Raw genomic sequence first — 12,966 nt, 5'->3', positions numbered from 1 at the left:
GAAGCTTTATTTTATTTTAGATGAGCTTCGTTAGTACATTTCTGAGGTGCTGGTGAGTAATCCGATCTGTACGCGTAAAATTTCACCAGTCCCAGAGGGAGCTGAGCGCTTCACCTCCGATGTGGAGCTCCTCTGGGTGCCGTTGCTTACGGCCACACAAGTCTCCTCTGGGACACGGAGGTGCTTTTCCGCAGGACGGTGCTCCCTGCTGCCACCGCCTTGGCAGAGGAGCCTCCGCCGTCCCACTGCCCGCCTGCGCTGGGGGGACGCTGACGCAGGGCTGTGCGGTGCCGCAGCTCCCGCGGAGCTTCTCCCCTAGTCACTGATAGATGATTTCATTTAGCTGGTGTGGGCACGGTTGTTATCTGCCTTGTTTCCATACTCTGGGAGGATCCTGGATCTGGCACTGTAAGAGATAAGGCTAATTGAACTGTCAGGCTTTCTGGGAGAAGAGTGCGGCGCTGCTGGCTGTGGCAGCCAGGAAAACAGTGATGAGCTAAAATTAGCCCACGTTCCATTTTTATTTAGATCCCTGTTGTTGTGGGGGCTTTTCTTGGTGTGGGTATTTTTTTTTTTTTGTTTTATTTGCATTTTTGGGTTTTGAATGACATAAAATTAGCTCCTTCTGAGTTTATTCTGAAAATAGCATTAAGAGCTTAAATGTTCGGTGGAGGTGGCTATAAACCCATTGAATTGCCATGATTTAGAGGCCGCTGAGAGTTTTAGCTCAGCAAGTAAAGCCCACGTGAAACATCCTTCATTTTCAGTACATAAGTGGCATTAAGGCGAAGTGACTCCAGGGCACGGGGTCAGGAGCACCCGTGGGGAAGCCGAGGCCTGGAGCGGAGGTGCGCTGCACGGCCGGGATGAGCAAGAGCAGGAGGGGCCCGAGAGGCACCAGCTGCCACCAGCTGCCTCCAAATTGCTTTGTCATTTGTATATAAGTGTCTGGGTGTATGTGTGCCTGTGTGCAAACGTTCCTCTCCCTCAGTTGCTCTTCCAGAAGGTAGTGTAGGAGCTCTTGTGTCAGGATACGGGGAATGATAGAGACGTCAGGTGACAAAACAAGGATGACACACCGTTACCTGAACCTCAGTTTCATGATTAACCACAGACAGTTTGTCTTTGATTTTTTATTATGTCATTGGCTTATCTTGCAGAGACTAACAGACGTTTGCTCTCCCTTACAGGCTCTTGAATCTGATCTACAATGGAAAAACTGCTTTTGTTTCTGCTGTTCATTGGCGTAGCGGTGAGAGCTCAGATCTGCCCGAAGCGCTGTGTCTGTCAGATTTTGTCTCCGAACCTTGCCACCCTTTGTGCCAAGAAAGGGCTCTTATTTGTTCCTCCCAACATTGACAGGAGGACTGTGGAGTTACGGCTGGCAGACAACTTTGTTACAAACATTAAAAGGAAAGACTTTGCCAATATGACCAGCCTGGTGGACCTGACGCTGTCCAGGAATACAATCAGTTTTATCACACCTCACGCGTTTGCCGACTTGCGCAATTTGCGGGCTTTGCATTTGAACAGCAACCGATTGACTAAGATCACTAATGACATGTTCAGTGGACTCTCCAATCTTCATCACTTGATACTTAACAACAACCAGCTGACTTTAATTTCTTCCACAGCTTTCGATGATGTTTTAGCTCTTGAGGAATTGGATTTGTCTTACAACAATCTGGAAACCATCCCCTGGGACGCGGTGGAGAAGATGGTTAGTTTGCACACTCTCAGTCTAGACCACAACATGATTGACCACATTCCTAAGGGGACCTTCTCCCACCTCCACAAGATGACCAGGTTGGACGTCACGTCTAACAAACTGCAGAAGCTACCGCCTGATCCTCTCTTCCAGCGAGCTCAGGTACTGGCAACCTCAGGAATTATCAGCCCCTCGACTTTTGCGCTGAGCTTTGGTGGGAACCCTTTGCATTGCAACTGTGAGCTGTTGTGGCTGAGGCGTCTTTCGAGGGAAGATGACCTGGAGACCTGCGCTTCTCCCACGCTCTTGTCTGGCCGGTACTTCTGGTCGATCCCAGAGGAGGAGTTCCTGTGCGAGCCTCCTCTCATCACCCGGCACACCCATGAGCTGCGGGTGCTGGAGGGGCAGCGGGCAGCACTGCGGTGTAAGGCCCGGGGGGACCCCGAACCAGCAATTCACTGGATTTCACCTGAGGGCAAACTGATTTCAAATGCCACGAGGTCGGTGGTGTATGACAACGGGACGCTCGACATCCTTATAACGACGGTGAAGGACACGGGCTCCTTCACCTGCATTGCTTCCAATCCGGCCGGGGAGGCCACGCAGACGGTGGACCTGCACATAATCAAACTCCCCCACTTGCTGAACAGCACGAACCACATCCACGAGCCCGACCCCGGCTCCTCGGATATCTCCACTTCCACCAAGTCGGGCTCCAACGCCAGCAGCAGCAATGGGGATACTAAAGTCAGCCAGGATAAGAAGGTGGTTGTTGCGGAAGCAACGTCCTCCACCGCTCTGCTGAAATTCAATTTTCAGAGGAATATACCTGGGATACGTATGTTCCAAATCCAGTACAACGGTACTTACGATGACTCCCTCGTTTACAGGTAAGGCAGCCCCCGCCCGCCCGCGCGGGGCCCGGCCGGGCTGCTGGGCGCAGACGTGCTGCTCTGGCTCCGGCAGCCCCGGCGGGGGGATGGTGGGAGCCTGGGGAAGGACTCCTGCCCTTTTCTACTTGCAAATAGAGAAATGACCTTGAATGGTGTTAACTTCTAGATAATCCAAATGGACTTCTGATTCTCTGAACGAGTCTGATTGGCGGAAAGGCTGTAGAGTTAGATGAGTTAAATGGATCTTCAAGCTCTCAGCTTTGTGAAAACACGGGGAGGAAGGTGCCCGCAGGCGCGTTCCTCACAGTGCTTTCTGGCAGTGCCCATGCTGGCGGGGTGCAGAGAGGCTCTGCGCTGCTGGGCCTAACAGTCACACCCTTCAGAACTGTCTGTGCTGGGTTTTTATGTTTTTGATGTGGCCGCTCTCCTGGGGGGCTCTGCCACAGCGAAGGTGGGGCAGTGCTGCCACGGGGACGGGGAGTCGGAGTGGAGGAGCCGAGCCCTGGTGATGCTCGCCACGGCCGGGGGGCTGCGGTGGGCGCGGGGAGGTGCCCGCAGGTCCGCCGGGTTGGCTCATGCTGATTTCCTTCTCCCCCAGAATGATACCTCCCACAAGCAAAACCTTCCTGGTCAACAACCTGGCGGCTGGGACTGTGTATGACCTGTGTGTCCTGGCCATCTATGACGACGGGATCACCTCGCTCACGGCCACCAGGGTGGTGGGCTGCACGCAGTTCACCACCGAGCAGGATTATGTGCGCTGCCACTTCATGCAGTCCCAGTTCCTGGGCGGGACCATGATTATCATCATCGGCGGGATCATCGTGGCCTCCGTGCTCGTGTTCATCATCATCCTCATGATCCGCTACAAGGTGTGTAACAACAACGGGCAGCAGAAGGCCACCAAAGTCAGCAACGTGTACTCGCAGACGAACGGGGCTCAGATCCAGGGCTGCAGCGGGGTGCTGTCACAGTCGATGTCCAAGCAGGCTGTCGGGCACGAAGAGGGCGTCCAGTGCTGCAAGGCTGCCAGCGACGGCGCGACGCAGTCGCCGGAGACCGGCTCCAGCCAGGACTCGGCCACCACTACCTCCGCTTTGCCTCCCGCCTGGACTTCCAGCGCTTCTGTCTCCCAGAAGCAGAAGCGAAAGCCGGGGCCAAAGCCAAGCAGCGAGCCGCAGAGTGAAGCTGTCAGCAGCATCGAGTCCCAAAACACTAACAGAAATAACTCCACTGCCCTGCAGTTAGCTAGCCGTCCCCCCGACTCTGTCAAAGGGGCCCCCACGTACAAAAGAGCACAATCAAAGCCAAGTAAGTTCCTCACTTTGCCAGCTGACACATCCCGAGCCAAGCGCCGGCTCTCGCTGGGCGGGGAGCTGACGGAGCCCTGCGGCCCCGGCAGCGCCCGGGGTGCCAGCGGATTGCGGTCCAAAAGGAGCATCTCCATGAACGGGATGCTGGTCCAGTCAGACAGCTCTGGTGTGGATAGCCGGAAAGCAACTTTCTCCAGTTCTGAGTGGATATTGGAAAGCACTGTGTGACCTGCTTTTTTTTTTCTTTTTTTTTTTTTTTTAATTTTAATTTTTATTTTAATGAAAAACAAAACACCAAACGTTGTGTGAAACTCCCTCTCTCGGGGAATTGGATTTGGAAGTCCACTGCTGTCTCGCAGATTAATGGCTTGTTGATGCGGGGTTCTGTATAAGCCACCCAGTGCACACAGGGTTTTGTTTAGTTTTCATTTGACTTTATTTAATATCAAAACCGAAGGCAACATTCAGAGATTAAAAAAAAAAAAAAAAAAAAAGGAAAAAAAAGATTAAGGGGTGAAAAAAAGCATGAAACAGCACCAGTGCCTTCCCTACTCTAGGACTGGCTTCCTGGTTCTGCAGTAGCAGAAAACAAAAGAGAGAGTTTTCACAGAAAAAGCCTTTTATAAAGGAAATGAAATTTCCTCCAAGCTAACAAATAACCACTTCTGGATCAATCAGTAAAATGGTATTTTTTAAAACGGTCAGACTGTATATTTCTTTTCCGTGACAATGGTGTTGCCTTTGTTTTTAGGCAGATGCTGTACAGAAACAACAGCGCTGTGTTGTTATGTTGTGTAAAATAAAATATTCACTCCGTACACCAGCCAGCCTTGCGGTGACTGCCCGCCCGGGAGCCATGCCCGCGGCCGCGGGGGCCGGGAGGAGGAGGAGGAGGAGGAGGAGGAGGAGGAGGAGGAGGAAGGTGCCGGTGAGGGGTCCCTCTCCTCCTGCTGGGGTCCGGCTCGCGGGGCTGGGTGCCGGTGGAGCAGCACCCGAGAGGCCCCCAGCACCCCATGCCGCGGCGCGGGGTCACACTGGCCGCGCACCCTCCTCAGCCCCATCCCGGCCCCAAGCCTGGGGCTGTGCAGCGGCGGCTTTGCCTGGTGCCAACGCTGGACAAGCGCGTGGCCGCTCGGCACCGGCGCTGAGCCCGTCGCTCCCGAGCCCTGCCAGCCTTGGTTGGCTGCTCTGCCTTCGGAGCTGGCCCCCGCCCTGGCAGCCAGCGTCGGGGGGTGTCCCCTTCCCCTCACCGCTGCTGCACTGAGGCGTGAGCGGGCGGGTCCGTACCTGCTCAGCGACAGTGAGGACTGATCAGAATGACGATGGTCATCTCCTTCTTTCATAGACCTTTTGGGGTGTATTTCCTGTGAACTCTGCAGTTTGTTCCAGTTCTCCTCCGTCCCCGTGCAGGATGAAGGGGCTGGAGGCTGGTCTCATCTTCAACCTGTTGATTGATTGCAGTGCCGGGGGGACAGAATAATTTCAGGCCACTCTGTAAGGACATAAACATATGGCAATAGGTGAGAGCAGCTGAAAACCCTGTGTAGTGAGGATGGCAGGTGTGCTTCTGCTGCTCTGCTCGTTCTAAAGAAAAGTCTAATATTAATTAAACTCACATGGTCATCATGTTCCAATTAGAGACAGCTTAACTCTGCAACATTAGTGCATTCTCAGATGACAAATAATAGGTTTGAGATGGGCTTTGTGGCCATTAAAGTGACAGAATAGTTAAATTTTACACCCTGTGTGCTTGTTCTTGAGTGTGATGGAATCCAAGCAGGTGCCTGCGGACACGCTGGCTCCAGCCAGGGCAGCAGGTTGTGGCGGGGAGCGTCCCCCCGCAGCCCCCGGGTCTCTGCCTCCCAGGGCCCGTGGCTGGGGGCCCCGGGCGAGCCCCGCTGCTCTCAGCCTTTGTGAGCTGCTCTCGGCGGTTTTACTGCTTGTCCTGGAAGAACAGAATCTGGGTGGAGGTGGTGTAAAGGACATAAAAAGAAGAGGCTGTTTCTTTTTTAGAAAGCCCTTTTACTTTCCTTGGGAAATGCAGAGACCAAAAAGGAAACGAAGCCTCAAAATTAGAATGCCTGCTTCCTGCTGGAAAAGTTAAAAAAAAAAAAAAAGTAAAAAAATCCCTCCTTAGATTTCTCTGGAAGTCCGTGTTCTTCTCAAGGGGCTGCACACACAGAAACTAGCTATTAAAATAGCGCACGGTCAGAGGCAGTGATGGATGTGTGTTCTGGTAGTCTGACAGGGGAGGCACGGTCAGGCGTGGGAATAACGAGTCCCTCCGTGCCCTGGCGAGGGGCTGCTCTCTGCAGACAGCTTGGGTGGGAGAGAGCGTTAAAGGTTTTCAGCTGAGGTGTTTGTTTTAATTGTGTATTTTAGAAACATCAAATGAAAATGCTTTATGTGTTGTCTAAAATTGGACGTAAATGTGTCTAATGTTTTGTGAAAGTGCTAAAATATTAATAGCTTCTTGTGGTTTAGGGACGTTTATTTTTATATTTTTAGTTTTTTACTCAAAGGAATCATTTTCTAAACTCTGAAGCTGAGTGTTCTGTCCGCAGTGCATCTGTATAAGCAGCTTAGGAGGAGCATATGTCCCTGCGTTTGATTTAACTCTCTGCTAATAGCGTAGGAGCGGTTAGAGCTGGGTAGCTGAGGGTGGCTCTGGTGCAGCTTTCTCTCCTCGGCAGAGGAGTGGCCCTTGGAACGTGCTGGGCATGAAACCTGCCATTTCCACTGGAGTAATCCTGCAGCAGGACATCTCGCTTTATTCAGGCTTGATTCAGTCAAAGTGCGGAAATTCTTATGAAGGAGGAAATTCTCTGTCCTTTCTGTTCTGCACAACCAGAGGTTGCCAACAGTTTGAGGCAGAAGTGCTGGGATACTCCTTGATCAGAGCAGCGCTGGTAGGTCAGTGCAGAGCTGCAACGCTTCCCAGTGCTTCGGAACCGGGAGCGTGGGGTCAACAAACTGGAGCGGAGCATCCCCCGTTGCGGGTGGTGGGTGCCGGCCCCTGGGCAGCCCTGGGGGTGTTGGGGGGTTTGGTCTGTCCACAGGGCTTCACCCCAGGCTGCGGACGGGAGTTCACAGCGACTTGAACCGGGGGGTGCCAGCCTGCCCCGCGGGGCATTGCCTCTGGGAAATAGAGTAGCCAGGGCTTTAGCCGGGAGGTGGCGGCTTTTTGCACCGGAGGAGAAACTACTTCAGAAATTTGTTTACTCTTATTAAAATTGCTGGCACATGCTTCCCCTTACACCTTTTCCTAATCCTTCTCTCAGAGCATACGTGTTGTGTTGAAGAGGGCTGCTACAAACAGTGTTTGGATGGAGAAGCAGGGCTTTGGTGGGTGAAGAGTTTGTTGTGTTGGTTGTTTCCTGTGCTGCCTTTCTGCTTGTGTTCTGGGCATGTTCTTTATGGTGAATATATGGTACTGCTCCGCTCTGGGTGCCGATGTGGCTTTATTTCTGACAGCGTGTTCCCATGCATTTGCCAGCCCGCCCCACGCACGTATCGAGGAGTGACCTGCAAAGCCACGACCATGGGTCCCGTGCCCGGGAGAGGGGACGCGGCTGCTGGGAAGGGCCCGGGAGCCCTGCTGCCTGCCCCGCTGCGGGGGGACACGCTGCCTGCCCCAGGGGGTCCTGCCAAGGTGCTGCCGGCTTGTCCTGTCCCCACGGGCTGCAAAGCCTCCGGGGTCTCGCAGTGTGCTGCCAGCAGCACAGGGATGCTCCTGCCTCCAGGGGAGCGTGAAGGCCTCGCTGGTCACTGCTTCGGCACCTCACGGAGCGTCTCCAAGGAGGGCCTGAGGCACCCGAGCATGGTCGCTGAGCCGGGCGGACACCTGGCACAGAGCATCCTGGGCTGGCGGAGCCGCACCGAGCCGCGAAGGCCGACAGCCCTCGCCCAGGCGCTGCGTGGCCCATCCCATGCCGCTGCAAAGCCGTGCCCGGAGCCATGGGCACTCTGTGCAGAGAGGGAGCGCGTTTCTTCCCCTAGTAATTGAGTCAGCCAGCAGAAGTAGCGGTCACAGCCGCTATCACTTACTATTGCTTCTCCTCCTATTAATCGAGAGGAGCTGGAGTCTTGGAGGTACCGCTCGCAGAGCAGCAACATCTGTCGGCATTCCATAGCTCCAGAGCATTTACTGTCCTGGTCTAGGGTGCTGCTTGCAGCCAGGGCTGTGCTGTCGCTCTGCTAAAGCAGCAATGACAACAGCCACGGAATCACAAATGCCTTTCCCCTGGTAACATAGGAAGTAATTGTAATGTTGGTCTAAGTTCTGGTTTAAAGGAAGCAAACTGTGGCAAAGTCATTAGGGTCCTGCTTGCAGAAAACACAGATGCCCCGTTTTCCCTTTCCAAATGTGTTTCTGTGTGTCGGGGTGTCTGGGCCTGGATGCGGCCCGTGGCAGGTGCGTAACCCACCGCAGCACCCCTGCCCAGCCCGGGCTTCCCTCGACAGGTCCTTCCGTATTGCTGTGCCCCCGCTGCTGCCGTGGCCCCCTGAGCTGCATTGTCCCTCTGGGCGTCAGGCGCCCACCGAAGGGTCCTGCTGGCACCAGCCCCCTGCGTGGGCAGCAGTGGTGTCGTTCCTTCCGTGCGGGCTGCGGGCACGTACCTGGCGTTAGGCATGGAATGCCAGATTAAATCAACTCTGTAAATAAGAACATGCGCACCCTATGCTGACTTTTACGGTTTGAATGTGGCCGTGGTCTTGTTTTCACAGCGGTACAGGCATCCACAAAACAAAAGTGTGCACGTTTGTGGGGCTGAAGTGGTCAAAGCACCTGCACCCGCCAGTAAGACAAGGCCAACAAAAGGCAAATTGCACTGGTCTTGCTGACTGTAGACTTCTAATATAATGGATTTATGCACAAGAGCCGGGTGTGAAGGCTGCTGCTGTAGAAAGAAGGAAGCTTAGCTTGCAAGGAAGGAAACTAAAAAGGGAAAAAAGCAGACGTGGCACATCGCTGGCTGCAGAGAGACCCCGCATCGGAAACACCGTATGAAAATGAGCAGAAATAAGCTCCTGTTTTTGTTGGGCTGGGACAAGCTGTGTCCCTCAGGTCGTTTCAAGCACTGCACTTTAGAGAGCGTTCCTGTCACAGATCTGGAAGCTGAGACCAAGTTGGTGTGCCTGGCTTGGCGCCGCGCTGGTTTTCCTGCCGGACTGCCAGCACTATGTGTGCGTGCCAGGCTGCTTCTCTAGAGACGCCCGCCGTGTTCTCTGGGCAATCTCTGCAGGGGAAATTTCCGCTGGGAGAGGGAAATGAGGAAAACCAGTAAGAGTTGTTGCCCTGGCCCCCTTGGTTTCCCCGGGAGGCCCTCAGGGGGGTGTCAGCACCAGCCAGCCCATGGTGGGGGCACGCAGGGACCCCCCCGCCAGACCCCAGCCTTGGCCAGTCTGTAGGCAGGCGGTAGCCGTAACCCGCAGCAGACCGAGGATGAATTTAAAGGGTGGTGTCTAGTTTGTTTTGGCATACAGCAGCAGCAGCTCTGTGTTCCCCAAGGTAAGTGAGGCCGTGGCGGGGTGGCAGGGAGAGCCCGGGCACAGCGGGGTGGCGGGTGAGTGCTCCTGGGGAAAAGCAGCTGCCCCACGGGCGTCTCCTGTGCCACGGCTGGATGGGAACCATGTGGGAGCTCAGGGCAGGACAATTAAACATCTGCACGTTCTCGCTACAGTGATGTTTTCTCTTGCATGCAAAGCTCACGAAGGCGAGTGCTGGACTCGTGCCCGTCCGCTGCTCCGTTCTGGTGTTTTTGGTTCTGTGCAAACCTCTGAAACTATGCAAGGAGTTGAGATCCCTGCAGTGGCAAAAAGCTTGGCCTCAGCAAGGGCAGAAGCAAATCCAAAAACTGGAAAATTCTCTGATTCTGGAGCAATGAGCTTTACTGGTTCCGTTTTGGGCTTTGGGGAGCATTTTTTTCTTAGTTTTATTTTCCCTTCAGCAGCAGCAGTGGTGCTGGCTCGGGAGCTGCAGGCTGGTGACGCTGGGTGCCGTTAACCCCTTAGCCTCCCTGGACTGCACCCCAGCCCTGCGGGGCTGGCAGCACCCAAGCCGGCGGGGTGCTGGGCTGACAGGCTCTGCTGCTGCTCCCGTCCTGGCGCGGCTCCGGCGGCAGCTCCCAGGGCTGTGGGAGCGGTGCCGAGCCCGGGCTGGCCCTGCCGAGCACCTCCTGGTGCCTCCTGCCCCATGGCAGGTCGGCTTTGGCTGTGGGGAAGGGCTGGATCCTGCTCCTGGTCCCCTCACTGTCTCTGTTTTGTCTCTTTGCACAGAAGCCGGGACTGATCCGCAGGACGCCTGCCCTCCTCTGCTCCCCGAAAACGTTGCCACCGACGTTCTTACTTGGCAGAAATCAATACGATTCCAACTCACCGAAGATTGATGTGCCGCACCGTGCTCACCCCACTGAAACCTTTCCTTGACGCTGCAGCCGCAGCCAAGAGGCCGTCGAGGTTGGCTGCATCAGATAAACTTTCTTCCCCTGTTCACAAATTGCCCATCTCCCATCTACCATGTTAAGTCTAAATACCTTTTTCTGGTGTCCAAGGTTTTTTATAAAACTAAAAATTATGATGAGAAATCTGGTGGCAACAGCTGCAGTCCCGAGTCATGTTATATGTCGCCAGTGGTGAGTTCACAAACTGTACACATGGTAGCTTATATCACCTGAACAAATAAATGTTTTACTACGATGGCGTGGGCATGTTGGTTGATCTGGAGGGTTTTGCCTGGCGGTAGGCGTGCCCCTCGGTGCACGGTGCGGCTTCCCCGGGCGGAAGGGCCCCGTGCCACCCGCGCCACCTGCGCCACGTGTGCCACCTGTGCCACCCGTGCTCCGCGCACCCAGTGGCACCGCGGCAGGTGATGACAGGGGTTACCTGCACACTGAGCTGTGCCTGGCCTCAGCCCAGCCCACGGGCGCTGCGGGAGAGCCGCCTGGCTTTGCCCCTTGGTGCTGTGTGAGGTTTCTGAGCAGGGAGGGAGCACCCTGCCTGCCCCTGCCCGCCTTGGGGACACCGGGCTGTGGCGGGTTACGGCACCACCAGCTCCTGCAGCACCTTGTGCTGGCAGTGCCGTGAAACGGGCCCAGCACCGGGCGCTGGCGTGCCGCTCGCTCCTGTGCAGCGTCAGCCTAAGACAGGAACGTTTGGGGCGGGGGGACAGCCGGGGGCACGCCTGGGGCTGCACCCCACCACGGCTCCACCAGCCCCCTCGGCCATGCCGCCAGCCCAGCGCGACAGCAGCTCTTCCCGTCACGCCTTGCTTCTCAAACAACACCAAGGGGTTTTGTGGTTTTTTTCTTTTCTTCCTCATCAAGAATCCCATATGGCTTACAGATATAATTATAGCTTCTACGAAACCCACAGCGAATCAACAAGCTTTAATATAACTTCCGAAGAACAGATAGAGCTGGTATAACTATTTATGATCGGTGGGACAGGCTGTGCGAAGGGCAGGAGGTGGAGCTGCCCAGACGGGGCTGCCCCGGCCTGACTGTGCCCCACGCTGGGGACTGGTCCCACTGGTGGCTTCTGCCACTCTCTGCAGCTGATGGACCTTGGCCTGGCCTGTGGTTCGCCCACACCAGCAGAGACAGGAGCATCTCCCTGGGACAGAGCCCATGGGAGGAGAGCTGGAGCCACGGCAGGAGCCTCACCCCTTGGGCTTCCTCTCCTCCTCTGGTGGCTGCAGAGCCAAGAGCAGCGGCCCAGGTTCACCCCAAGGTGTCGGTGATGGGGACACCAGCCCTGCCGGTGGGGACCAGCACCCAACAGCTTCTGCATGTGCAGAAAACTCGGTGCTGGTCCGGCCCCACAAAACCCGGGGGTAAAGGGTCTGTGGTTCATCCAGTGCACAGGAATGCCGTGCCACGTGGAGACTCCAAGGGGAAAAAACCATCGATTTTTGATCAGGAGTTGGACTCATTGCTCTTATTCTCACAAAGTGTGACCAGGGATCTTTCTGGTGCTGCACATAGCCTGGATTTTATGCGGATTATAACAGCACTTACTGCTCTTCCCTTTTCTTACTATGTAGTGTGATTGGGGTTTGAATTCTGGGAGAGGATGAGCCCAAAATAAACTACTTTTCAATAAAATGTTTAGCGGAAATTGAGTCCCCAACCTCATCGTCTCTTTTATTGCAGACCCTGGTGACTTCCCTGGTGAAGTTACAGGACAACTGACCTTTCTGAGAGCAAGCAGATGACACTCAGGTCTGCGAAACAGCCAGGCAGAGTGAATCCGTGCCTCAGGAGTGTGAGTTACGGGAAGAGCTGAGAGGCTGCCGCTTCCTTTCGACGCCCGCATTAGCCTGTGTGGCTGCTGAAACCCTTTTTAAACCAACACGCTCCAAACTTGCTGCACAGACCGTGTCAGCTCGCAGGGTTTCATTCACATTAATATCGTGTTATTACCCTCATTCAATGGCTCCAATTTCAAGCTTTCGTGCACATAGCAGAGCTGCTTTTCCCTTGCTGATTCCTTTCTATATCCTTTTAATTAATTGTCAAAGTAAGTTCCACCTGTCAGCTCAATGTTAGTTAGAAATCCAGCTTTCATTGTGGCGAAATTTGCCGAAGTTGTGAATCAAATTTTGGAAATAAACCCTGGGAGGTCTGTGGAGTAGAGCATGCTGTCTGACATGGGCATGAATAATCCTGCTGCACCAGTGACGGGCTGCTTTACCTAGGACAGCTTAGCAGCATTCCATCCATCCATGAAGAGTTTAGAGGAATATCATCATATCAACAAGCAAAAATGACCTGTTCTACAGACCCAGGACTTGGATACTTACTGAAGAATCATGCAAATCATCTCAGCTGATAAAACTGAAGGAAATTCTGGCCCACAAACAGCATTTTCTGAGCTCCTGATGGGCGCCGTACCAGCTGGCACTTGGTGCACCAGCATCCTCTGCCCAGCCAGGGCACAGGGGGTTCCTCTCCGGGTGGTGGCTGTGATGATTTGAGGGGTTTTGGTGACTCCGCGGGCCTGCTGCCACTCAGTGCCGCCACTGGTGCTCACCAGAGTGAACAAACGGATT

At 54.6% G+C, this 12,966-nt stretch overlaps 1 protein-coding gene across 4 annotated transcripts in view; it reads left to right on the top strand.

Annotated features, from left to right (window-relative positions):
- LRFN5 (leucine rich repeat and fibronectin type III domain containing 5) overlaps window positions 1–12,114 on the top strand; it is a 46,644-nt gene extending 34,530 nt beyond the window's left edge. For 2 of the 4 annotated variants that reach the window (XM_074869286.1, XM_074869285.1), the window contains exons 2-3: window positions 1,191–2,598; window positions 3,200–4,737. In XM_074869286.1, the coding sequence (XP_074725387.1) occupies window positions 1,211–2,598; window positions 3,200–4,142 (2,331 nt within the window). In that variant the 5' untranslated portion in view covers window positions 1,191–1,210 and the 3' untranslated portion in view covers window positions 4,143–4,737. Of the gene's footprint in view, window positions 1–1,190; window positions 2,599–3,199; window positions 4,738–10,193; window positions 10,614–12,067 lie in introns of those variants that run through there. The other 2 variants (XR_012629010.1, XM_074869288.1) reach the window with 2 other exon arrangements.
- Window positions 12,115–12,966: the final 852 nt, after the last annotated feature.

The sequence above is a fragment of the Strix uralensis genome, chromosome 4 (assembly GCF_047716275.1).
Source record: "Strix uralensis isolate ZFMK-TIS-50842 chromosome 4, bStrUra1, whole genome shotgun sequence".
NCBI lineage: Eukaryota > Metazoa > Chordata > Aves > Strigiformes > Strigidae > Strix > Strix uralensis.
Note: the sequence above shows the minus strand (reverse complement) of the source record. Positions and strands in the feature narration are given on the sequence as shown.